At 43.9% G+C, this 27,361-nt stretch overlaps 1 protein-coding gene across 1 annotated transcript; it reads left to right on the top strand.

Moving 5' to 3' along the window:
- Positions 1–1,755: 1,755 nt before the first annotated feature.
- On the top strand, positions 1,756–27,090 carry LOC109897982 (glycosaminoglycan xylosylkinase-like). The gene is made up of 9 exons (XM_020492688.2): positions 1,756–1,936; positions 19,981–20,313; positions 20,402–20,649; positions 20,813–20,899; positions 21,018–21,127; positions 21,329–21,500; positions 22,003–22,194; positions 22,981–23,040; positions 23,164–27,090. The coding sequence occupies exons 2-9, from the start codon at positions 20,185–20,187 to the stop codon at positions 23,393–23,395; spliced, it is 1,230 nt and encodes a 409-aa protein (XP_020348277.1). The 5' UTR covers positions 1,756–1,936; positions 19,981–20,184; the 3' UTR covers positions 23,396–27,090.
- The last annotated feature ends 271 nt before the right edge of the window (positions 27,091–27,361 follow it).

Below are 27,361 nucleotides of genomic sequence, written 5' to 3' on the forward strand. Positions count from 1 at the left end.
AGCCTACCAGACGAGCTAAACTACTTCTATGCTCGCTTCGAGGCAAATGACACAAACATGCATGAGAACACCAGCTGTTCCGGAAGACTGATAACGCTCTCCGCAGCCGATGTGAGTAAGACCTTTGAAACAGGTCATCATTCACAAGGCCGCAGGGCCAGACGGATTACAGGCAAGTGTCTTCACTGACATTTTCAACCTCTCCCTGTCCGAGTCTGTAATACCAACATGTTTTAAGCAGACCACCAAAGTCCCTGTGCCCAAGAACACAAAGGTAACCTGCCTAAATGACTACCGACCCGTAGCACTCACATCTGTAGCCATGAAGTGCTTTGAAAGGCTGGTGATGGCTCACATCAACATCATTATCCCAGAAACCCTAGACCAATTTGCATACCGCCCCAACAGATCCACAGAGGATGCAATCTCTATTGCACTCCAAACTGCCTTTTCCCACCTGGACAAAAGGAACACCTATGTGAGAATGCTATTAATTGACTACAGCTCAGCGTTCAACACCATAGTGCCCTCAAAGCTCATCAATAAGCTGAGGACCCTGGGACTAAACACCTCCCTCTGCAACTGGATCCTGGACTTCCTGACGGGCCGCCCCCAGGTGGTAAGGGTAGGTAACAACACATCCGCCATGCTGATCCTCAACACAGGGGCCCCTCAGGGGTGCGTGCTCAATCCCCTCCTGTTCACTCATGACTGCACGGCCAGGCACAACTCCAACACCATCATTAAATTTGCCGATGACACAACAGTGGTAGGCCAGATCACCGACAACAATGAGCCAGCCTATAGGGAGGAGGTCAGAGACCTGGCCTTGTGGTGCTAGGACAACAACTTCTCCCTCAACGTGATCAAGACAAAGGAGATTATTGTGGACTACAGGAAAAAGAGGACCGAGCACACACCCATTCTCATCGATGGGGCTGCAGTGGAGCAGGTTGAGGGCTTCAAGTTCCTTGGTGTCCACATCACCAACAAACTAACATGGTCCAAGCACACTAAGACAGTCAAAGAGGGCACGACAAACCCTAGTCCCCCTCAGGAAACTGAAAAGATTTGGCATGGGTCCTCAGATCCTCAAAAGGTTCTACAGCTGCACCATCGAGAGCATCCTGACTGGTTTCATCACTGCCTGGTATGGCAACTGCTCGGCCTCCGACCGCAAGGCACTACAGAGGGTCGTGCGAACAGCCCAGTACATCACTGGGGCCAAGCTTCCTGCCATCAGGACCTCTATACCAGTGTCAGAGGAATTACCTAAAAGTTGTCAGACTCCAGCCACCCTAGTCATAGACTGTTTTCTCTGCTACCGCACTGCAAGTGGTGCCGGAGAGCCAAGTCTCGTAAGTATGCATTCTGTAAGGTCTTGTTGTATTCGGCGAATGTGACTAATACGATGTTATATCTTTATGCTATAATGGTTCACATCTACAGAAATGCATGGTTTCACGCACACCACCATGCACACACAGACCTCTCTTCAACCCAGGTGTGCAGGATTTATTGAACTGAAACCATTTTTACTGGGAGACTCTCCCTAGAGAAGTAGGCCTATGTCTAGGTCCATATCGAAATGCAGTGACGTGCATTACTTATGGTAACGACTGCTTAATTATAATACAACAGCGCTACCTGGTGTCTAAATCGAAACCTGACATTAATAAACCCCATAATGTTGAATACATTGTCTACAATTAAATAGGTCCTGGTCTCTTTAAGATTTAGGTGGCGGCGTGCTTGAGGAAATGTTTCGGAAGTGTACACGCTAAGGTAGGAGGAAATGAGAGCAAAGGGATGGAGCAATTATCCCTTTTTGACAGCCTATTGGTGAATATACAGTTCCACACAAAATACCAAGCACACACTGACTGGTGCACTGTCGTCGTTTGACATCCAGTAACGTTAGCGGTAATCGTGAAAGGTAAGACATTTATTAGACTTACCAACTAGCCAAAGGCACATCTTTACAATTAACGTTCGCAAGCTAGCTAGCCTATATTAATCATATTCATAAATGTTTGATAATGACTGATGTTAGTTTACTCGCTAGGTACTGTAGGTACAGTACTAGCTAGCTCGTCAGCAATCTACGCAAGCTTTGATGTGGAAAATATCGGTGCAGTTCGTCAGCTATCACTATAAATAACGTTAGCTAGGTCCAGTAGCTACGTTAGTACTGTACGTTGCTGCATTGCTGGAGCTTGCTAACGTTAGATGCTCTCGAGAACCCAAGCCAAAGTATTAAAGGTAGTTAACGTCTAGTATGGGCTACGTCGCTAGCTACAGAGTATATGTCTACCTAGCTGTGGGCCACTTTCTAAACCATACTGTAACGTTGTCTTTGTGTGGGCCTTTGCGATTTCCAACCTATCAACCAGCTAGCTAGAAGGCTAACTAGCCAATGTTGTTGGTCCCATGAAAGACCGATTGTGTAGAAGGCAGCTCGAGTCATTCCTGCCTGCGTGGCCACGGCTAGACAGATGTTTAACTTAGCCAGCTAAACGTTAATTCACGGGTTGTCCTCAGTTACTGGTATGCATTTTTCATTCATTTTCAACAAGACAGTTTCATGTGAACCAGAATCTGGCACAGGAGGCGTTGATCTGTAAAACTAGATTCTGGTTCAGTTTCATGTGTATGTGGGTCATTTTTGGGCTCGGGTAATATTTCAGTCCCTCTGACTGAAGTATTGGGTCACCAAAATGAAATGTTTAAAAGATGTATATGAATGTAAATAAATATAGCATTATTTTAAACTTTATTATAAAAATTATTTCGTTTCACTTAATTTTTTACTTGGGAAATGAATATTAAAATGTGCACATAATAACTTTGGGAATTAATGCAAACGTGTTTTTGTTGCGAAGGTATAATTGAATAAAATCACACAATTTTCCCTCAGTCGACACTCAACCCCATCACACCAACCAAAGTCCACCCTTATGCCCCGTCATTAACAGGAAGTGACATCATTCAATGTTTTTTTTTTTTACCTTGATTTAACCAGCTAGGCCAGTTGAGAACAAGTTCTCATTTACAACTGCGACCTGGCCAAGATAAAGCAAAGTGTGACACAAACAATAACACAATAGAAAAATCTATATACAGTGTGTGCAAATGGAGTAAGGAGGTAAGGCAATTAATAGGCCATAGTAGCAAAGTAATTCAAATTTAGCACATTAACACTGAAGTGATAGATGTGCAGATGATGATGTGCAAGTAGAAATACTGGTGTGTAAAAAACAATATGGGGATGAGGTAGGTAGTTGGGTGGGCTATTTACAGATTGGCTAAGCTGCTCAGATAGCTGATGCTTAGTTAGTGAGGGAGATATAAGTCTCCAACTTCAGCGATTTTTGCAATTCGTTCCAGTCATTGGCAGCAGAGAACTGGAAGGAAAGGTGGCCAAAGTGGGTGTTGGCTTTGGGGATGACCAGTGAGATATACCTGCTGGAGCGTGTGCTACGTGTGGGTGTTGTTATGGTGACCAGTGAGCTGAGATAAGGCGGAGCTTTACCTAGCAAAGACTTATAGATGACCTGGAGCCAGTGGGTCTGGCGACGAATATGTAGCGAGGGCCAGCCGACGAGAGCATACAGGTCGCAGTGGTTGTTGTTGTCAACTGCATGGTACAGAAACAGGCAAGTAATCACATTCTTTTCTATCTGTATTTTGTTATTTTTTAAAGTCAGGTGGGGATCGTCGAGCTGACCAACTCAAACCCGTTACATGAAATAAAGATGGAAAACTAGTACTTTCAAAACGATACTTTAACCCATAAAAATATACAATCTATTAATTTTATGCACACCACCATATGGTCTCCTGTCCTTCACCACATGAGCAGAGGCCATTTTGAACCAAAAAACTCCACCCCGTCACATGTTTCATTGTAACGGGGTTGTAAACCTGTGACAGGGTTGAGTTATTTACTTTATTTATGATTATTGCATCTAAACAAATCAAATATTAAATATTATTATACATTATTTATGTTCACTTATGAAACATGCTGTAATGTATTCCATGTGTACAAAAATATATATTTTAAGGCAGGTGGTAGGAGAGTTGGACAAGGTTCTTAACTACAGTTGTTCCTTTAAGTCGCTCTAGATCCTAAATTACTCAAGGATTATAGTGTATACTTGTATATATTCTAAGAATCTTAGATTTTACGTTATCCATTGAAACATCTAGGGAATGGTGGCACCCACATCAACAGCAGAAAGACAAAGGCAGTGTCGAGCACGTCAAAATGCTGACCCAGATAAAAGGGAACAATACTTTGAGATCAGTGATTTCAGTAAGAGAGACCAGTGTCAGAAGCATAAACAGTGGAGAACAGCATACATAAGCAAGGAGAGGAAAGAAGCACTGAGGAACTTGACCACTCCTCCACAAAGTCCAGATCAGGTCATCACCCTTGCTCCCGGTGAGCTGATGTCAGCTGCCATTGTTCAACAAAGAAGGACCTACTCTGTGCATGCTTTAACACACAGCACTTCAGTTTCAGGCAGAAGGTCCTGGCTGCTCCAGTACTGCCAGCCAATGAGGAAAATCCACAACCTGTGGATGAAATCCAGGTCTTCTTGGGCAGTGGTGTATAGTGGAATAAGGTGATGACCTTTATCCAGGCATCATCCTCGGCACGGATAAAAATGTGTGTACAAGTGAAATGTATGCATCCTGTCGGACCTAACAGATTTTTCTGGCCTTCTCGAGACGACATCAACTGGTATCAGTTTGATGAAGCGTGTGACATCCCGCCACAGAGGTTGAGAGAGACGTGTGGGCCAGACTCTCAGGAAGAAAACCATGAATGAGTGAATATGGTGCTCCCTAGAAGAAGGATAGTCATGCTGACACTAGTGCTGTAGTTACAGCTGTTCTAACATTCTAAATGCCCTTGGAAAATGTTCCGACAGTTTGATGACACGTTGAACTTTTCTGATGAAACGTGTTGAATGTTATTAATTACCCTAATGCCTGATGTTTTTATTTGTTTGGTTAATAAAACCCAGATTATTCTAAATATATCTAATGTCCTTGTTACATGGTTGAATACAATGAAATTACATTTTTGGGGTAGATCTTGGATGGATTTTTGACAGTTAACTAAACTAGATTGGTTTCCATATAATCTCTTCAACCCGTTCCAGTATTCCACCCTGTCACCCTAGTCTCAACCCTGTTACATGACAATATTTGTTAAATAAAATGGCAAAGATTAATAAATATGAATTGAATGTTTTCTGAGCTCAGTCTGAAATGTTAAGGACAATCCCAAAATATTAGAGTTGTTATAATTCTGAATTGAAAGTATTTTTTTATTTAAATGAGCCCACTGACACAAAATATGTCTATTTCAGGGTTTAATATAGCAAAAGTCTGAGATTTTACATTTTATATTAATTTAATTGGTTTGGGGGACACATGAGCATTAGGTAAATGTTGATTTTATAACAAGTATATTTTATAATCGTATTCTTACAACTTCCATATTGTCTGTGACTGGTTTGAAGATAGTGTCCATATCAGACAAATGGACAACAATAAAAGGGCTTTAATGCCTTAAGTGGGAATGTTTTCTTGAAGGTTTAATATTTACTTAATGTTGTAGGGTGTTCAGAAAATGCATTTATTCTAGTAAAACATTTTATTTATTTATATATATATATATATATTACCCAAGAATGACCCATATGTTGGGTTTCCTAATTGAAGCTCACAAGTGAGTCCTTTTCATTTGAAGGAAACATGATCGCTGTTGTTGATTATGCTTATTCCAGCTGACTGTCACACAAAAACCTGTTTTGGAAAAGTTTTTTGGAGCTGTGATGATTCTGACATTTGACAGTGTCAGTTTGACATATTGTGGTGCTCACGTCATTAGGTAGGTCAATCTGTCCTTTTTGAGTTGTGGAGAGCTTAAATAGTTGGATACAGTTGCAGTATGCTTATGTTACTGAAGATTACATATCCATTGTTACAGGCCAATTGATTTGCAGGTATTTTGCTTATTTGCCCCAAATATCACAACCACCCCCATCTATGGACATGAAATCGGATCAATATCTTAGTCTTGAAAACACCTGTTACCTACCGATCAATACATCCATCTCAGCTGAGCCGGACTTTACCCTTATTCATGATGACTCAAATTCTGTTTGATTACATTGAGCCATTGAACATCGCCTTTAACCTTGTGAGGAAGATTTTTCACTGTCTTTTTTACTGTTGTTTTATTTCTTTATTTACCTATTGTTCACCTAATACCTTTTTTACACTGTTGGTTAGAGCCTGTAAGTAAGCATTTCACTAAGGTCTACTACACCTGTTGTATTCGGCGCACGTGACAAATAAACATTGATTTGATTTGAGATGGCCCTTTGCTGCCCAAATGTTCTGTCTTCGCAAATACGCCTCACACGCCATACAGTTTTGGAAACAATTGGAAATTTCATATAAACTGGAAATACATTTTCCAAATACAAAAGTTGCACCCGGCTATATTTTCAAGGACACAGCGTCCAACCAGTGTGCACTTCCTCTCCTCCAATTTCTGCTTCAAATGTCTCCAAGGAAGAATCTCAATTGGTCTCCTTTATCGCCTCTCCTCCTCAAAATCCATTGGAGAAGGTCAGCGGGAAGAGAGAGAAAGCTAGGAATCAAGGAAACCAATTGAGATTCTCCCCAATGGGGAGGAAGTTACAAACCTCATGTTTTTGAAAATTCTGCAACTTTGCTAAACTACGTACAGTAAGTATATCATATGTATTTGAATTATTATTTCTAGCTGATGTGAAAGTTAAGTTCCAAAGGTTTCCAAAACCGTATCGCAAGGGAGGATTATTAATGTTCCGAAACATTACAACTGAACATTCATATTGTAGTTCATTGATCCAGCAGTCATCCATAGGGCTTTGATTGAGAACTCAAGGGCTGGGTAGCTATACACCCTTCAATTCTAGAGAGCTAAGCCTGACTGTATGGGAGTCAGTGAGGCCTAGCAAAACAATTTAACTTGTGTCCAGTTAGTCACGAAATGTGGCAATGCCTTCAATTGTTGAGGCAACGCCACACATATTTACATAGGAACAAAAAACAAACGTCCCTTGTCTATCACGAATGTTGAATAAAATTATATTTGAACTTACTCTACCCATTGTCTGTGGTATTCCTTCAGCTGGTTGATATGAGACAATGAACACAGGAAATTATTATTAAACCGACTTCTTCTAAACGGGTGTCTATGTGTTTGGCAATCAAGACAGAAGTACACTGAACAAAAATATAAGAGGAGTGGATCAGAAGACCAGTCCATATCTGGTTTGACCACCATTTGCCTCATGCACCGCATCTCCTTTGCATGGAGTTAATCAGGCTGTTGATTGTGGCCTGTGGACTGTTGTCCTACTCTTCAATGACTGTGCGAAGTTGCTGGATATTGGCGGAAACTGGAACAATCTGCCGTTCACGTCCATTCCAGAGCATCCCAAACATGCTCAATGGGCGACATGTCTGGTGAGTATGCAGGCCATGGAAGAACTGGGACATTTTCACCTTCCAGGAATAGTGTACAGATCCTTGCGACATGTGGTGGGGCATTATCATGCTGAAACATGAGGTGAAGGCATCAGATGAATGGCACGATAATGGGCCTCAGGATCTAGTCACAGTATCTCTATGCATTCAAATTGCCATCGATAAAATGCAATTGTGTTCGTTGTCCGTAGCTTAAGCCTGCCCATACCATAACCCCACCACCACCATGGGGCACTCTGTTCACAACGTTGACATCTGCAAACCACTTGCCCATACGCCACCCTACACTCTTTCTGCCATCTCCCTGGTACAGTTGAAACCAGGTTTAATCTGTGAAGTGCACGCTTCTCCAGCTTGCCAGTGCCATCGAAGGTGAGCATTTACCCACCTAAGTCAGTTATGACACCGAACTGCTGTCAGGTCAAGACCCTGGTGAGGACAACGAGCATGCAGATGAGCTTCACTGAGACGGTTTCTGACAGTTTGAGTATGACTTTTTTGGTTGTGCAAACCCACAGTTTTATCAGCTAACCGAGTGGCTCGTCTCAGACGATCCAGCAGGTGACGAAGCCGGATGTGGAGGTCCCGGGCTGGCGTGGTTACACGTGGTCTGTGGTTTTGAGACCGGTTGGGCGTACTGTCAAATTCTCTAAAACGACATTGGAGGCGTCTTATGGTAGAGAAATTAAAGTTAATTTCTGGCAACAGCTGTTGTGTGTATTCCTGCAGTCAGCATGCCAATTGAATGCTCCCTCAACTTGAGACTTCTATGGCATTGTGACAAATTGTAACATTTTAGTGGCCTTTTATTGTCCCAAGCACATGATGCACCTGTGTAATGATCATGCTGTTTAATCAGCTTCTTGATATGCCAAACCTGTCAGGTGGATGGATTATCTTGGCAAAAGAGAAATGCTCACTAACAGTGATGTAAACAAATTTGCTCACAATTTGAGAGAAATAAGCTCTTCGTGCGTATGGAACATTTCGGGGATTTTTTTATTTCAACTCATGAAACATGGGACCAACACAATACATGTCGCGTTTATATTTTTGTTCAGTATACATGCACACTAACAGGTGTTTACATGGTTTTGCAGATGTGCCAGAAATGTCAACTTTAGTACCCGCTCTCAAATAAGTCAGGTAAAACAATTAGGGCCACATTTAGTTGACTGGTTGATTGTTTGGTCGATTAGGCTGTTCGTCGACCAAGATTTCTTTTGTTGAGCAGTTGCAATTTTTATTTTTCACCGTGCTTAAGACATCTGTCTGATAAGCGCATCTCAGTGGACGGATCCATTGCTGAGGCCACTGGGATGGCACAGTCCATCAATCTAAGACGTAATATTGTATATGGTTATATTACATAAAAATAATGGCGCAACACTAATACATCTATTATATAACATGCACTTCCTCCCACGTTGGATACGGTCTGAAATTAGATTCTGAAACAATCTTCAGTGCGCAGTAGAATTGGCACATTTCCCTATGTTGCTATGTGCGTAATAGCAAAGTTAACCAGCATATTGAGATTGAGAACAATGCAGTGGAGGCAGCAGAGATGAGGAAACAGCCCTAAACCAACTTAATTAGATATATAATAAATAGGCAAACTGTTAAATGTGCCTGGCTTTATAAACCCTCCATATACAGTACCAGTCAACATTTGACAGCTACTCATTCAAGGGTTTTTCTTAATTTTTTTACATTGTAGAATAATAGTGAAGACATCAAAACTATGAAATTACACATGGAATCATGTAGGAACCAAAAAAGTCTTAAACAAATCTAAATATATTTTAGTTTCTTCAAAGTAGCCAACCTTTGCCTTGATGACAGCTTTGCACACTCTTGGCATTCTCTCAACCAGCTTCATAAGGAATGCTTTTCCAAAAGTCTCTTAAAGGAGTTCCCGCATGCTGAGCACTTGTTGACTGCTTTTCCTTCACTCTACGTTCCAACTCATCCCAAACCATCTCAATTGGGTTGAGGTTGGGTGATTGTGGAGGCCAGGTCATCTGATGCAGCACTCCATCACTCTCCTTCTTGGTCAAATAGCCCTTAAACAGTCTGGAGTTGTGTTGGGTCATTGTCCTGTTGAAAAACAAATGACAGTCCCACTAACTGGAAACCAGATGGGATGGCGTATCGCTGCAGAATGCTGTGCCTTGAATTCTAAATAAATCAAGACAGTGTCACCAGTAAAGCATCCCCACACCTCCTCCATGCTTCATGGTGGGAACCACACATACAGAGATCATCTGTTCACCTACTCTGCGTCTCACAAAGACATGCCGGTTGGAACCAAAAACCTCAAATTTAGACTCATCAGACTAAAGGACAGATTTTCACCAGTCTAATGTCCATTGCACCAAAAGCACTCAAACTTCTACAGATGCACAATCGAGAGCATCCTGTCGGGCTGTATCAACGCCTGGTACGGCAACTGCTCCTCCCACAACCGTAAGGCTCTCCAGAGGGTAGTGAGGTCTGCACAACTCATCACCGGGGGCAAACTACCTGCCCTCCAGGACACCTACACCACCTGATGTCACAGGAAGGCCATAAAGATCATCAAGGACAACAACCACGGGAGCCACTGCCTGTTCACCCCGCTATCATCCAGAATGCGAGGTCAGTACAGGTGCATCAAAGCAGGGACCAAGAGACTGAAAAACAGCTTCTATCTCAAGGCCATCAGACTGTTAAACAGTCACCACTAGCCTCCCGGGTGGCGCAGTGGTTAAGGGTGCTGTACTGCAGCGCTGGCTGTGCCACCAGAGACTCTGGGTTCCGTGGGGAGGTCCGTGGGGCGACGCACAATTTGTCATAGCGTCGTCCAGGTTAGGGAGGGAGTAGCCGGTAGGGATATTCTTATCTCATCGCGCACCAGCGACTCCTGCGGCGGGCCGGGCGCAGTGCACGCTAACCAATGTTGCCAGGTGCACGGTGTTTCCTCCGACACATTGGTGCGGCTGGCTTCCGGGTTGGATGCGCGCTGTGTTAAGAAGCAGTGCGGCTTGGTTGTGTATCGGAGGACGCATGACTTTCAACCTTCGTCTCTCCCGAGCCCGTACGGGAGTTGTAGCGATGAGACAAGATAGTAGGCTACTAACAATTGGATACCGCGAAATTGGGGAGAAAAAAGGGGGTAAAATAAAAAAAGTCATCACTAACATTGCGTGGTGACATACTGACTCAACTCCAGCCACTTTAATAATGGAAATTGATGGAAATTGATGTAAAAAATGTATCACTAGCCACTTTAAACAAAACAATTGACATATAATGTTTACATACCCTACATTACTCATCTCATATGTATATACTGTACTCTATTTCATCTACTGCATCTTGCCATCTTTATGTAATACATGTATCACTAACCACTTTAAAAACTATGCCACTTATGTTTACATACCCTACATTTCTCATCCCATATGTATATACTGTACTCGATACCATCTACTGCATCTTTGCCTATGCCGTTCTGTACCATCACTCATTCATATATCTTTATGTACATATTCTCATTCATATATCTTTATGTACATATTCTTATCTCTTTACACTTGTGTGTATAAGGTAGTAGTTGTGGAATTTTTAGGTTAGATTACTCGTTGGTTATTACTGCATTGTCGGAACTAGAAGCACAAGCATTTCGTTACACTCTCATTAACATCTGCTAACCATGTGTATGTGACAAATAAAATGTTATTTGACTTTAAAACAGTTAGAGTTTAATGGCTGTGATAGGAGAACTGAGGATGGATCAACATTTTAGTTACTCCACAATACTAACCTAAATGACAGTGAAATGAAGTCTGTACAGAATACAAATATTCCAGAACATGCATCCTGTTTGTATTAAGGCACTAAAGTAAAACTGCAAAGAAATTAACTTTGTTCTGAAATCAAAGCATTATGTTTGAGGCAAATCCAATACAACACATCACTGAGTACCACTTTTCATATTTTCAAGCATGGTGGTGGCTGCATCATGTTATGGATATGCTTGTCATCGGCAAGGACTAGAGTTTCTTTGGATGAAAATAAATTGATTAAAGCTAAGCACAGGCAAAACCCTAGTGAAAAACCTGGTTGTCTTCTTTCCAAATGACGCTGGGAGAAAATGATCAGATCTGGAACAGTTTTTCTCAAAAAGTGATAATTTGGCAAGTTGAACAATACATTTAAAAAAATATCCGATATACAGACAATCGCTTTAGTTTATTATACCTGTTCCTTTTGAATTGTATAAATGGGTTAACAATTCTATAATGAACACTGCATGGGAATGAATTATGCCTAGTACATCTGTTTTGTGAGTAGGCCAAGGGTTAATGATTCTGATGAATATACCCTCTTTGTTTTTGCATATTTTCAGTGTGGAACCTGTCTATGTTTAGGGGGGTAATAGCCTAGGCTAACCGATTCTAAATGCCACTAGCAGTTCGCAAAGTAGGGTCGTCACTAATGTAACTTGGCATAAACCCTGCCTGTTTCTACAATTTAGTTTCTTAAAATCTGATTTTAAACCACAACGTTAACTTTATGCCTAACCTAAATAAAATAAAAAAAGTGTTCAGTGCCGGTAAGTGTATGATGCAAAAATTGGTTGCGCAAAATTTGGTTTTCTGTTCCATATGACACGGAACCCAAACCGGCTGCGCGCATGCGCCATCCTGCGCTATCATGCATAAATGTATTTTGTCCCCCCCACACCAAAAGCAATCACGACACGTAGGTTAAAATATCAAAACAAACTCTGAACTAATTACATTTATTTGGGGACAGGTCGAAAATCATTAAACATGTATGGCAATTTAGCTAGTTAGCTTGCTGTTGCTAGCTAATTTGTCCTGGTATATAAACATTGAGTTGTTATTTTACTTGAAATGCACAAGGTCTTCTACTCTGACCAATTAATCCACACACAAAACGGACAACCGAATAATTTCTAGTCATCACTTTCTCCTTCCAGGCTTTTTCATCTTTGAATTTATATGGTGAATTTATATGGTGAATTTATATGGTTCTACACTTTTACCACAACAACCGGCAAAACATTCCGTCTTTCAATCACCCACGTGGGTATAACCAATGTGGAAATGGCACTGCTTCTATAAACCAATGAGGAGATGGGAGAGGCAGGACTTTCAGCGCGATCTGCGTCAGAAATAGGAATGACTTCTATTTTAGCCCTTGGCAACACAGACGCTCGCGATCAGTGTGGGTTCTAAATGTTTTTTGCAACGCACGCGACGTGTCCGGTCTGGTCAGCATGTGAGATATTGCTGCGCATTCAGTGTCCCATCAGCCCAGCCAGCCAATTCATTAACTTAATTTCCACTGTAAAAAACATTAGTTCCCCATGCTTCTATCTTAACATTTGGTTTGCAACAACAGGGGTTTGTACAAACATTGCCATCCTTTTTCTAGACATTTGCAACATTGTTTCAATGTTGAAATTTGATCACACACACAAAAATGTCAATAGAAAACAGGTTCAACTAAATGAAATCCAGCTACTTTGCTGTTATTCTAGCTGCACGGTTTGATGTGACTGTTAGCTGTAGTTGGCTAGCTAGCAAGGGATAAGAGCGTTGCCAGCCAGCATGGCAATGAAACATATAGAACGAACGACTGGGTCGCGTCCATAGATATCTAATAAACACACTCTAGCAACCTAACCGATAGAATGAACTACTGGGTCGCGTCCATAGATATCTAATAAACACACTCTAGCAACCTAACCGATAGAATGAACTACTGGGTCGCGTCCATAGATATCTAATAAACACACTCTAGCAACCTAACCGATAGAATGAACTACTGGGTCGCGTCCATAGATATCTAATAAACACACTCTAGCAACCTAACCGATAGAATGAACTACTGGGTCGCGTCCATAGATATCTAATAAACACACTCTAGCAACCTAACCGATAGAATGAACGGACATCATTTGTCAGCCAGTCGAAATCATGAGTCATCATAATTTTCATGGATATATAAAATACAATTTTATTGGTCACATACACATATTTAGAAGATGTTATTGCAGGTGTATCGAAATGCTTGTGTTCCTAGCTCCTGCAGTGCAGTAGTATTTAACAATTCACAGCAATGCACAAATCTAAAAGAATGGAATTAAGAAATTAAGAAATATTAGGACGAGCAATGTTGGAGTGGCATTGATAGAGTGAACGGCCAGCTGGCTTGGCTAGCAACCATAGATGTCAGGACAAGGCCTATATTTTCATTCAGGAATGAAATAGTAGCATATAAATACATTTACCCAAAAAATTGTTTTATTGAATTTTTAACCGGTTGTAAAAAATGTATTGTACACAAGGTTGTGCATAACTATTTTTTTAGCACGGCTGTGCTGATCTACGGGACTTGGCAACCTCGTACCGATGACTGCAGAACAGCCGTGCTAAAAAAGTATTTTAGCACGCCCTCTCGTGTACAATTGCTTTAGTCAACACCGGTTGGTGTGTAGCACTGTGGCATGGTTATAGCCATCAGGTGAGGTAGTTCCTGCTCCCAGGACTGGTCTGTGATGGATTCATCCCAGCCCCTCTCCCTTCTCTACAGTGCATCTCCCCACATGTGCCACAGGGCTTCTTTAGTGTACATGCACTGTCTGTGTCCCCATCCGCATCTGAGACACCTGCCCTTCTGTTGGACCCAGGAGGACCGCTGTGCAGTATTCAACTTGGAAAAGTCGGTGCAGTTATTTGAAGTAGTGATCCTTAGAATCACAAAAGGGGCAAAAAGACTTAAACCTGTCATTAACCCTGGTCTGTCCACTAGGCTTATGCTCTACCGTGACCTGGTGCACACCAGAGAGAGAGAGAGAGAGAGAGGGTGCTGCTCTCTGCACTGTTCCATGCGTTCTGCAGGCCTCTCCATGGGGTACCTACATCACTGCCTCTTTACTCACCAACCAATCAGCAAAGTTTGTGTGTGTATGTCTGTGGGCCTCCATCTTGCACTATTTCCTTGGGAAAACAGTGCTCAGCTAAGAGATCCCGGTAGGCTGTCCACATGGGACCCACAAAGGAGCTTGTTTAGCATACCCACCAGGCCTCCCACTGATAAAGCAAAGTCCTCCAGCACCTGGTCATCTCCCACTCTGATGGAGGGTGCATTCAGGATGGCAGACCACTCACCCTGTACCAGTTGTGGTTGACCATTTGCGCAGCTGGAAGGCTTACATGGCCCAGTGTTAAGGACACTACCTGTTTGTTAACTACCACTGCCTCTCCTCCAGTGGCTCTTTACAGGCATGTGGAGAGACTGTGGCAGAGACTGTGGAGAGACTGACCTGCTCTAAACAAGACCATATGTCAGTGGCCATTCTTGAGGCTAAGACCGTTTGTGTGCCAGTGGGTGTGCCAGTGGGTGGTGTAGAGAGTTATGCCACCCCACTGCTGAGAAAAGGGGAGGACCCCTGAGGCTCTGATGCCGCTGCTGCACAGTACAGAGTGCCGCCTGGCTAAGGTCTCCACAGTAGTGGAGAGGGGACTGGGAATGATATCCGGTGTGGGCTCAGTCTCTATAGCAGGCAGCTCCTGATGACCAGCGGGGGCTGGGAACATGACGTGTCCCTGCCCGGTCTCAGTAGCAACCATTAGAGGAGAGGCGGCTTCCTGCTGCTGAACTGCATAAGACCGTCCTATATCCTCCACTGCAACCTGTCGGAGACAGATCCCCTGATTGGAGGAAGCCTGGGATCTGGTCTGTTGTTGCAATAGGCAAATCAGAGCTTCGATATTGGCAAAAACATGCTTCTGTACTCCATACAACATAGTCAGCGTTGTCCATGGCGCTGCAACTCCCAGACACTCCAATTTAGGAGTATAATCCTCCCGCTGGATTGTTGGGGATGCAGCCCCACCTGATGCCGAATACTATTCCACAGGTGGAGAGGACATCGTGGAAGCCCCTGCCTGTCCCGGAGTGTAGGTATAATCCAAATGTAATGGCGCTGCGGCTCAGGGGGCATCACTGGCTGGGGGATAACTGGTAACATAGTCCCTCAGGTACTCAAGGCCTCCTGCTCCGGACCACACATGGACTGGATGTCAGGTCCTCTGCATGACCTCTGGAGGTTGCCATATATCATGATCAGTAAGCCACATATTTGTGAGGTAGAACCTCCAGAATAAACGGGGCTGTGGCTTTACTGATACCTATTTCCTATTAGAGAGACAAGGCAACCTCCAGTGTATTCCAAACAGATTACTTTATTGACCTATTACAGCTGGGTATAGGTCTAAACAGAATAGAAACATGGAATGAAGCTATGATAAGTACAATAACTACAATATACATGTAGTGGATATAATAATGGAAGAAGTGGCACTGAATGGAATACTATTAATGGATGACAATAGCAGTAACAGTAATGGAGAGTAACGGGACTGTATAAATACACAGGGAATGGCAAGCTATTACATAGTAACAAGCAATAAAGGACTGTATAAATACACAGGGAATGGCAAGCTATTACATAGTAACAAGCAATAAAGGACTGTATAAATACACAGGGAATGGCAAGCTATTACATAGTAACAAGCAATAAAGGACTGTATAAATACACAGGGAATGGCAGGCTATTACATAGTAACAAGCAATAAAGGACTGTATAAATACACAGGGAATGGCAGGCTATTACATAGTAACAAGCAATAAAAGGACTGTATGAAATGGATTACAAATCGATAATAGGAAGTACTGGCTAATTGTTACCGACAATAATATAAGTAGCTATTAACACAGTAGTAATGAGATGGAGAAACTAAGCAACACCAGCTATACTAGCACAGTGCAACAATGACAGCAATAAGAACAAATAATAAACAAATATTCTTTCATGCAACCCAAACCCATAAATACAACCAAGCTCGCACAAGGAATTACACTGGGAAGGAAAAAGACGAGGGGATTTACTTATACCCTTGTAAGAGCATGGTCTGGGCCATTCACAAACCAGAAGCACTGCATCCTGGGGGTATGGGCAGGGATGAGGCACATGGCCACTCCCTGATTGGCTGGGTTGCAATCTAATGATCTCTCACATGTTGACTTAGAGGGGTAAGGATGGGTGAGACCTAGACAACACGGCACCAGCCAAATTAGGTAAACAGGTGGTAATTTAGCCTAACATCCTGGAGGGGGAATTCTTTACAATCAGCAATAGTTTTGGTAGTTTTGCTTTAAACAGTCAGTGTATATGGTCATTTTTAGATACACAGGGTAAAGTTGATCATTTCATAACGAGGAATCACTTTTGCAAGGCACACTGCATGGCCAAAGCAGGAGGAAAAAAGAAGCTCACTAAACTTCCAAATGGTCAAAACCATTTGATTTTGAAATGGGGGTCCAAAGTTATCCTATATGTTTATTGGCTATGTCATAGCTGAATTGTAAGTTGATACATTACTAGCTCAAACCCATCATCTGCAACAATGACAAATTCATTAGTGAGTGGTGGTGATTTCTGTGAGATGTAGTGGGGTGGTAGATGGCTCAGGTCAGGTACCTACTTATACACACAAATGTTAGTGCACTGAATTGTTACAAACTGAACCGTATCGGAGCCCATGTATATAGACCGATACGTGTCGAATCGTCTTGAAAGGGAAAGATTAACATCCAGTTTTTGATAGAATTGTGTTCTGTGGGTCCCCCTACCAAAACCATAAAAGATCTTGTGCGGGCTGCTCTTTCTTTGCCCGATTACCCATCTACTTCGCCCGCTAAAATGTATTCTCCACAATGAATGTACAGTGCCTTGCGAAAGTATTCGGCCCCCTTGAACTTTGTGACCTTTTTCCACATTTCAGGCTTCAAACATAAAGATATAAAACTGTATTTTTTTGTGAAGAATCAACAACAAGTGGGACACAATCATGAAGTGGAACAACATTTATTGGATATTTCAAACTTTTTTAACAAATCAAAAACTGAAAAATTGGGCGTGCAAAATTATTCAGCCCCTTTACTTTCAGTGGAGCAAACTCTCTCCAGAAGTTCAGTGAGGATCTCTGAATGATCCAATGTTGACCTAAATGACTAATGATGATAAATACAATCCACCTGTGTGTAATCAAGTCTCCGTATAAATGCACCTGCACTGTGATAGTCTCAGAGGTCCGTTAAAAGCGCATCATGAAGAACAAGGAACACACTAGGCAGGTCCGAGATACTGTTGTGAAGAAGTTTAAAGCCGGATTTGATACAAAAAGATTTCCCAAGCTTTAAACATCCCAAGGAGCACTGCAAGCGATAATATTGAAATGGAAGGAGTATCAGACCACTGCAAATCTACCAAGACCTGGCCGTCCCTCTAAACTTTCAGCTCATACAAGGAGAAGACTGATCAACTGATCAGAGATGCAGCCAAGAGGCCCATGATCACTCTGGATGAACTACAGAGAGCTACAGCTGAGGTGGGAGACTCTGTCCATAGGACAACATGCAATATTGCACAAATCTGGCCTTTATGGAAGAGTGGCAAGAAGAAAGCCATTTCTTAAAGATATCCATAAAAAGTGTCGTTTAAAGTTTGCCACAAGCCACCTGGGAGACACACCAAACATGTGGAAGAAGGTGCTCTGGTCAGATGAAACCAAAATTGAACTTTTTGGCAACAATGCAAAACGTTATGTTTGGCGTAAAAGCAACACAGCTCATCACCCTGAACACAACATCCCCACTGTCAAACATGGTGGTGGCAGCATCATGGTTTGGGCCTGCTTTTCTTCAGCAGGGACAGGGAAGATGGTTAAAATTGATGGGAAGATGGATGGAGCCAAATACAGGACCATTCTGGAAGAAAACCTGATGGAGTCTGCAAAAGACCTGAGACTGGGACGGAGATTTGTCTTCCAACAAGACAATGATCCAAAACATAAAGCAAAATCAACAATGGAATGGTTCAAAAATAAACATATCCAGGTGTTAGAATGTCAAAGTCCAGACCTGAATCCAATCGAGAATCTGTGGAAAGAACTGAAAACTGCTGTTCACAAATGCTCTCCATCCAACCTCACTGAGCTCGAGCTGTTTTGCAAGGAGGAATGGGAAAGAATTTCAGTCTCTCGATGTGCAAAACTGATAGAGACATACCCCAAGCGACTTACAGCTGTAATCGCAGCAAAAGGTGGCGTTACAAAGTATTAACTTAAGGGGGCTGAATAATTTTGCACGCCCAATTTTTCCGTTTTTGATTTGTTAAAAAAGTTTGAAATATCCAATAAATGTCGTTCCACTTCATGATTGTGTCCCACTTGTTGTTGATTCTTCACAAAAAAATACAGTTTTATATCTTTATGTTTGAAGCCTGAAATGTGGCAAAAGGTCGCAAAGTTCAAGGGGGCCGAATACTTTTGCAAGGCACCTTATGTAGTGATAGAGCAGCAGTATTAGACTGAGTCGTCAGGCAATCTCCTTCTCCTTTAACAAACAAGCGGCTCCCTTGTCAGAGGTAGCGTAAAATTATATATAGATGTTTTAAATTACTATGGATTTCAGCACCCAAAGAATAGTATGCAGTTAAATAGGAAAAACAGGTAAAAGGTAAGCATTAAAGAATTGACATTTTTACAGGTACTGACTGATACTGAACAAAAATAGACGCAACATAGAAACACACAAAAAGCTTATTTCTCTCACATTTTGGATCATCCTTTGCCAAGATAATCCATCCACCTGACAGGTGTGGCATTTCAAGAAGCTGATTAAACAGAATGATCATTACACACGTGCACCTTGTGCTGGGGACAAAAGGCCACTCTAAAATGTAACATTTTGTCACAACACAATGCCACAGATGTCTCACGTTTTGAGGGAGAATGCATTTGGCATGCTGACTGCAGGAATGTCCACCAGAGCTGTTGCCAGAGAATTTAGTTAAATTCTCTACCATAAGCCGCTTCCGTTGTTTTAGAGAATTTGGCACTGCATCTAATTGGCCTCACAACCACAGACCACATGTAACCATGCCAGCCCAGGACCTCAAGGAGGGATGGATGGATCCTTTACCTATTCTAAAGAAGAGTGCTAGAACAAACAGTAGGTTTGGCAGGGTTTGATGTTGTCAGTAAAGGGGTGGTTTAAAACTCAGGATGTGGAACCAGGAGTCAGTCAGGTTTGTCAGTCAGTCAGGTTTGTCAGGTATGGGTGTGTCTCTCTAAGCCACAATGACACATACATAACAACTAATATGTTACTGAGCCCAATAGCACATTACTTTGTCATGCTCATATCGATCATGTTCCTGCCTGGCGGGCCTGGGGCATCTAGGTTCCTGCTGTTTCTGTCTGTCTGTCTGTCTACATTTTTGGATTTATATCAACTGTTTTTCATCACTAATGTCCTCCCCTACTCTCTCTACAGGGTGGTTGCTGATACATTAGGGACCAGGGCTAGCTGTGGGTCTGGTGGTGAGACTGAGCCATACCTCCTGCCCCGCTGAATAGTGTGTGTGAGAGAGGCGACTGGAGGGGGAGGCAAGTGCCATGCTCCAGGGGTGAGGCGGGAGAGAGAGAGAGAGACACGCACACACAGGGCTCAGGGGTGGTGGGTGAGGTTGCCAAGGAGATGAAGTTGAAACAGCGCGTGGTGTTGCTGGTTGCTGTGCTACTCCTGTTGGGGCTGGCCAAATTCTTTCTGCTGGATGGAGGAGAGGGGTCCGCAGCCAGTCGACGAGACCTCCGGGCCTTCCGCAAGGTACGGCTGTTTGTGCGTGTCAATGTTTATATCTGTGTGTGTGTGTGTGTGTACTTGTGAGCATTAATGTGGAAGTCTGTGTTCCCAGATGGAGGCAGGCCTGTCTCTCTCACGCGGTGACCGGCTAACACACACCCTCCAGTCTCCATGGGAGGTGGCAAACCAATGGGTGGGCCCCAGGGAGGTGTACCCTGAGGAGACCCCCGAGCTGGCAGCCGTCCTCTCCGCGCTGGGCACTGCCCGAGTGGAGCGGGCAGATGTGGGCTACAAGGGCACCCAGCTCAAAGCTCTACTAATACTGGACGGGGGGCAGAAGGTGGTCTTCAAACCCAAGAGGTGAGGTAGAATATACACACACACACATTGTCCTCTGGTTCTCTGCTGCGGAGTTGTACGGTTTTTGTTAGGTCAGATTAGGACAGTGCCTTTATTCTGTGTCTTACGTAAGTGGATAACTCTCAATCACGTCCTCCCTCTCCATTTCTCTCTCTTTTTCCAGGTATAGTAGAGGCTATGTGGTAGAAGGAGAGCCGTATGCAGGTTATGACAGACACAACGCAGAGGTGGCAGCATTTCACCTGGACAGGTACACACACACGTATCGGCCTAATGCATTAAAATATATACGTTTTAGTTTTGGCCATCTGAATACTGGTGTTGCTAGTGGTATGTGACTATCTGTCCTGTGTATCCATCTGCTGTAGGATCCTGGGTTTCAGAAGAGCACCCCTAGTGGTCGGGAGGTTTGTCAACCTGAGGACTGAAATCAAACCTGTCGCTACGGACCAGCTACTCAGTACCTTTCTAATGCAGGGTGAGACACACACACACTAGAGGGATCTTTTCAGTCCCACCCATAATGTTTTCTTATAGGCATACCACTCCCTATAAAGTTGATAAGATAACGTTGTGTGTCTGGGTTCAAGAAGCAGTGGGCTGGATCTCTCTCTAAATGAAAATGGTTAACCATTTTCTCTCCCTTTCTTTGTCTCTGGCCCTTCCTCTCTCTCTCCAGGTAATAATAGTTGTTTCTATGGGAAGTGTTACTACTGTAGAGAGAGTGAACCTGCATGTGCGGAGGGAGATATGATGGAGGGATCGGTAACTCTCTGGCTGCCAGACGTCTGGCCTCTCCAGAAACACAGACACCCCTGGGGACGCACCTACAGGGAGGGCAAACTGGCCAGGTAGGGGTGTGTGCATTTGTGCTTATATGTTAAAGTCCTACTCCAGTCTCCTTTTCACCTAATTTAATACCCAATTTACTTAACCAAAAAATCTAAATAGGTGGTCCAGGTATCCTCATGACATGGCACAAGTTGCCTTGTCTTGTTCCTCAAGCAAGGGGGAGGCCAATGAATCACATCAGACCAATTCCTTGAATGGCCTACTTCTTGAAGTTTGCAGTTTTCAAAAAAATAAAACATATTTTGCTCAAAACATAATTGTTTTACCACTACTGTAAATCTCCTTTTTTTAAATGTAAATGCCATGTTATAGAAGGGTCCAGACACCTTTTTTTGTGGTTTCAGTAGATTTGGGAAACTTACCCCAACAGCAAATCACTTCCTCATTGTCATTGTGTAGTATGGGGGCTATACAAAGCCCCCACTCGCCTCTAACAATAGCGTGGTGTTTATGTTTTTTAAACAGGAGAAGTGAAAAACAAAATGCTTTAACTGTGTGTAGGTGGGAGTATGATGAGAGCTACTGTGATGCGGTGAAGAAGATGCCTCCGTACGACGCCGGTCCCAGACTGCTGGACGTCATAGACACAGCCATCTTTGATTACCTCATAGGCAACGCCGACCGACATCACTACGAGAGTTTCCAAGACGACGGAGGAGCCAGCATGCTCATCCTGCTGGATAACGCCAAGAGGTGAAGAACACAAACGCATCACTAAGTGTAAACACAAAGAAACTCTAGACATGCTGACTAAGCTAGCAACTCCTTTCACCTCTCTAACTCCATCTCTCCATCCCCCAGTCCACTCCTCTTTTACCTCTGTCCCTGTTGATTGATCTGCTGAGCTAAGTGTGAAATAGGGTAGTGTTTCCCGACCCTGGTCCTCCAGTACCCCCAACAGTACACCGTTTCATTATAGCCCTGGACAAACACGCCTCATTCAGCACATGAGGGCTTGATGATTAATTGACCAGATGAATCAGGTGTTACAATAAAATGTGTACTGTTGGGGGTACTGGAGGACTAGGTTTGGGAAACACTGTGCTAGAATGTGTGTTATGATAGTGTGTCAGGGTTTAACTTGTCAAATTATTGGTCATATACACATATTTAGCTGATGTTTTGCGTGTGTAGCGAAATGCTTGTGTTCCTAGCTCCAACAGTTTAGTAATATCTAACAATACACACATCTAAAAGTAAAAGAATGGAGTTAAGAAATATTAGAACAAGCAATATCAGAGTGGCATTGACTAAAATACAGTAGAATAGAATACAGTATATACAGATTAGTAAAGCAGTATGTAAACATTATTAAAAGGGACCGGTGATTCCATGGCTATGTATATAGGGTAGCAGCCTCTAAGGTGTAGGGTTGAGGAACCGGCTGTTAGCCGGCTAGTGATGGCTATTTAACAGTATCATGGCCTTGAGATAGTAAGGCATCTGAAGACAGCTTCTATGGTGTTTTGTTGTTTGCAGTTTTGGGAATGCAGCTCTGGATGAAAGAAGCATTCTGGCCCCTATATATCAGTGTTGCATGTGAGTAGACACACACACACATACTGAAAATACCAACATTTCCTCAAAGGAATCACAACCCATTCCTAGTGTTTATGAACAGTTCTCTCTTACTCTCCCTCTATTCCTCTCTCCTGCCGTCAGGGTGCGTGTGTCTACGTGGAACAGGTTGAACCTGCTGAGAGCTGGGGCTCTGAGTTCAGCCCTAAGACAGGCCCTGACCTTTGACCCCATTAACCCTGTCCTGGCCGAGCCCCACCTGGCTGCCCTGGACAGACGGCTGTCTGGTGTCATAGCAACCATCCAGCAGTGTGTGGAGTCGCTGGGCCCCGACAACACACTGATAGAGGACCGCATGATCCTGCCACACCCCTAGAAAAGGACAGGAGGGAGGAAGGAGGAGGGAAAGGATAACCTGTCTCGCCTCGAGGGAGAGAGGGTTGAGCCATGGGAGGAGCTGGATGATCCACCCCTCCTCCTCTCTTGGCCCCCCAGAAAGGAACAGGAAATGACCCCAGCAGCAGGAAGTGACTTGATAAAGGACTGGGTGTTGAGTCCTCTACAAACTGTTCCCGTCCACGCTAGGACCAACTCCATACCTAACTCTTTCCTGACGTCTCCAGTCACACACTCTGCCAGAACCTCTCTCTCCATCCAGTGTAAAGGAGGGAACCAAGGCCAAAGTACTCAACCCAAAGACACTCAGAATAGCGGGGGGGGGTTCCATACACCCCCCCCCCCCCCCCCTCCTATCTGGACACAATCCACTGGACAGACAGTGGCGAGAGAGAGACTGGCCAACTGACCATGGGGGGGCAGGAGGGGGATTTTGGGGTCAGTCTGATTGTGACAAACAGATGTGTCTGTATCCAAAATGGCATCCTATTCCCTGTATAGTGCAAAGGCTCCAAAAGTAGTGCACTGTATATAGAGGGAATTTGCTGCCATTTCACATCTGCTCGATGTGAGCAGTCTGACCAGTGACTACGGATGCTATTCCACATATTGCACTAGTTCCGGCCCCTGTTTCTCAGACCCAATCCCTGGACTAAAAGCACTTTCAGTAGAGATTCTTTATACATGCCATAAAGAGATCAATGGAACGCAGACCGTGGGGGATAGAAGAGGGACACTGTCATTGGTGCCCATTCCAAAAATCGAACAAAGTGGATATTCGTCAATTCTCTCATGATGTACACTGAATGTAGAAAACATTAGGAACATCTTCTTAAAATTGAGTTGCACCCCTCCCCCCTCCTTTTTGCCATCAGAACAGCCTCAATTCATTCGTCAGGGCATGGACTCTACAAGGTGTCAAGTGTTCCACAGGGATTCTGGTTAACGCCAATGCTTCCTACAGTTGTCAAGTTGGCTGGACTTCCTTAGGTTGGTGGACCATTCTTGATAAACACGGGAAACTGTTGAACGTGAAAAACACAGTGGCGTTGCAGTTCTAGATACACTTAAACCGGTGCACCTGGCCCCTACTACCATACTACTACTACTACCGCCTGGCCCCTCCTACCATACTACTACTACTACTACTACTACTACTGCCTGGCCCCTACTACCATACTACTACTACCGCCTGGCCCCTCCTACCATACTACTACTACCGCCTGGCCCCTACTACCCTACTACTACCGCCTGGCCCCTACTACCCTACTACTACCGCCTGGCCCCTACTACCATACTACTACTACCACCGCCTGGCCCCTACTACCATACTACTACTACTACTACTACTACCGCCTGGCCCCTACTACCATACTACTACTACCGCCTGGCCCCTCCTACCATACTACTACTACCGCCTGGCCCCTACTACCATACTACTACCGCCTGGCCCCTACTACCCTACTACTACCGCCTGGCCCCTACTACCATACTACTACCGCCTGGCCCCTACTACCATACTACTACTACTACTACTACCACCGTCTGGCCCCTACTACCATACTACTACTACTACTACTACTACTACCGCCTGGCCCCTACTACCATACTACTACTACTACCGCCTGGCCCCTACTACCATACTACTACTACTACCGCCTGGCCCCTACTACCATACTACTACTACTACCGCCTGGCCCCTACTACCATACTACTACTACTACCGCCTGGCCCCTACTACCATACTACTACTACTACTACCGCCTGGCCCCTACTACCATACTACTACTACTACTACTACCGCCTGGCCCCTACTACCATACTACTACTACTACTACTACCGCCTGGCCCCTACTACCATACTACTACTACTACCGCCTGGCCCCTACTACCATACTACTACTACTACTACTACCGCCTGGCCCCTACTACCATACTACTACTACCGCCTGGCCCCTACTACCATACTACTACTACTACTACTACTACCGCCTGGACCCTCCTACCATACTACTACTACTACTACTACTACTACTACTACCGCCTGGCCCCTCCTACCATACTACTACTACCGCCTGGCCCCTCCTACCATACTACTACTACCGCCTGGCCCCTCCTACCATACTACTACTACCGCCTGGCCCCTCCTACCATACTACTACTACCGCCTGGCCCCTCCTACCATACTACTACTACCGCCTGGCCCCTCCTACCATACTACTACTACCGCCTGGCCCCTCCTACCATACTACTACCGCCTGGCCCCTCCTACCATATTACTACTACCGCCTGGCCCCTCCTACCATACTACTACTACCGCCTGGCCCCTCCTACCATACTACTACTACCGCCTGGCCCCTCCTACCATACTACTACCGCCTGGCGCCTCCTACCATACTACTACCGCCTGGCCCCTCCTACCATATTACTACTACCGCCTGGCCCCTCCTACCATACTACTACTACCGCCTGGCCCCTCCTACCATACTACGACTACCGCCTGGCCCCTCCTACCATACTACGACTACCGCCTGGCCACTCCTACCATACTACGACTACCGCCTGGCCACTCCTACCATACTACGACTACCGCCTGGCCACTCCTACCATACTACGACTACTACCGCCTGGCCCCTCCTACCATACTACGACTACTACCGCCTGGCCCCTACTACCATACTACTACTACTACCGCCTGGCCCCTACTACCATACTACTACTACTACCGCCTGGCCCCTACTACCATACTACTACTACTACCGCCTGTATTGGGGTTGACATCCATACCAGCATTATACTCCGATTTTTACCCCAACATAGTTTGAAATACACATTGAAATACACATGTAATACACATGTAAAAACATTTTGATGGCCGGCAATGAGGAGATTCTGGATTTATACCCCACGGAGGGACTAAAGGAACAAGCCTTTGGGGCTCTGGTCAGGACTGGTGCACTATGTGAGGAATAGGGGGCCATTTGAGATATGACCAGTGTGTACATACTGAACTAACTGTTGAATAGCATAAGAGTATAATTGAGAATTATAATATTAAAGAAACCTAATTTAGTGTCAAGTTTGGATGGTGTGTGTGTGTGTACGTTTTTGCGTGTGGTGTGTGTGTCTGTGTGCATGAGTCCAATGTTTCCCCCAATTTTTTTTTTCTTTTTCAGAAGTGGAAAAGGTCGTGGGGGGTGGGGCAGACACAGGGGACATGCGCCGTGCCGCCCCCCCCCCCCCCCGGACAGTTTTTAGAAGGACTGTGAGAAAGTAATTTCTTTTTAAAAGGACGTTCTACTCTAAAATGAATGAACATCTAATTATCCCAACACCATCTGTCTATGATCTCCCCCCATAAATGAGCCCAATAACATATTGCAAAAAAAAATGTTTAGGGCTGACTCTTACCATAGCCTATACATGGCACCATACCATATTATCAGGCAAGTGTGCTATTAGCAATAAGCACTTTTTCTGGATTAAAACAGGACTACTTTCCTGCAATTATATACATTTTTCCATGGAGCTGACATAAAATGTGGCAATGTGAAAGCTAATTTCCTGCAATTCTATACATTTTGCAACTGACAAAGAAAGAATTTGGGAAATTGAGGGGGTTGCTGGGAAGTTTGGGACTATGTATGTTTTCAACATTAAAAATTATTTAAATTTGCTGTATTTCAGTGTTTAACAAAAAAAGTAATGGCTCCACTTCAATTGGCTGCTCTTGTATAGATTGTTTCTGGATGCTTTTGTGTAGACGCTCCTGTATAGGGGGTCTAGAGATGCTCAAACTATCAACTGTTACTGTCTATATACAATAACCTGCTTTTTTAGTGTTCCTCCCTTAGAGGGAGCCAGATCATTACAGTAGAGATATCTAGATACAGACAATCAGCTTACACATCACATCATTTTATCTGTCCCATAATGGCATCTGTGG

This window comes from Oncorhynchus kisutch, linkage group LG10, assembly GCF_002021735.2.
Source record: "Oncorhynchus kisutch isolate 150728-3 linkage group LG10, Okis_V2, whole genome shotgun sequence".
Taxonomy (NCBI): Eukaryota; Metazoa; Chordata; class Actinopteri; order Salmoniformes; family Salmonidae; genus Oncorhynchus; species Oncorhynchus kisutch.

Bases quoted from the DNA above. Each gene is read 5' to 3' on its own strand.
- LOC109897982 (XM_020492688.2), top strand. From the start codon at position 20,185: ATGAAGTTGAAACAGCGCGTGGTGTTGCTGGTTGCTGTGCTACTCCTG. The intron at 20,900-21,017 runs GTACACACACAC...CATCTGCTGTAG, and splicing joins GCAGCATTTCACCTGGACAG to GATCCTGGGTTTCAGAAGAG. The intron at 21,128-21,328 runs GTGAGACACACA...CTCTCTCTCCAG, and splicing joins CAGTACCTTTCTAATGCAGG to GTAATAATAGTTGTTTCTAT.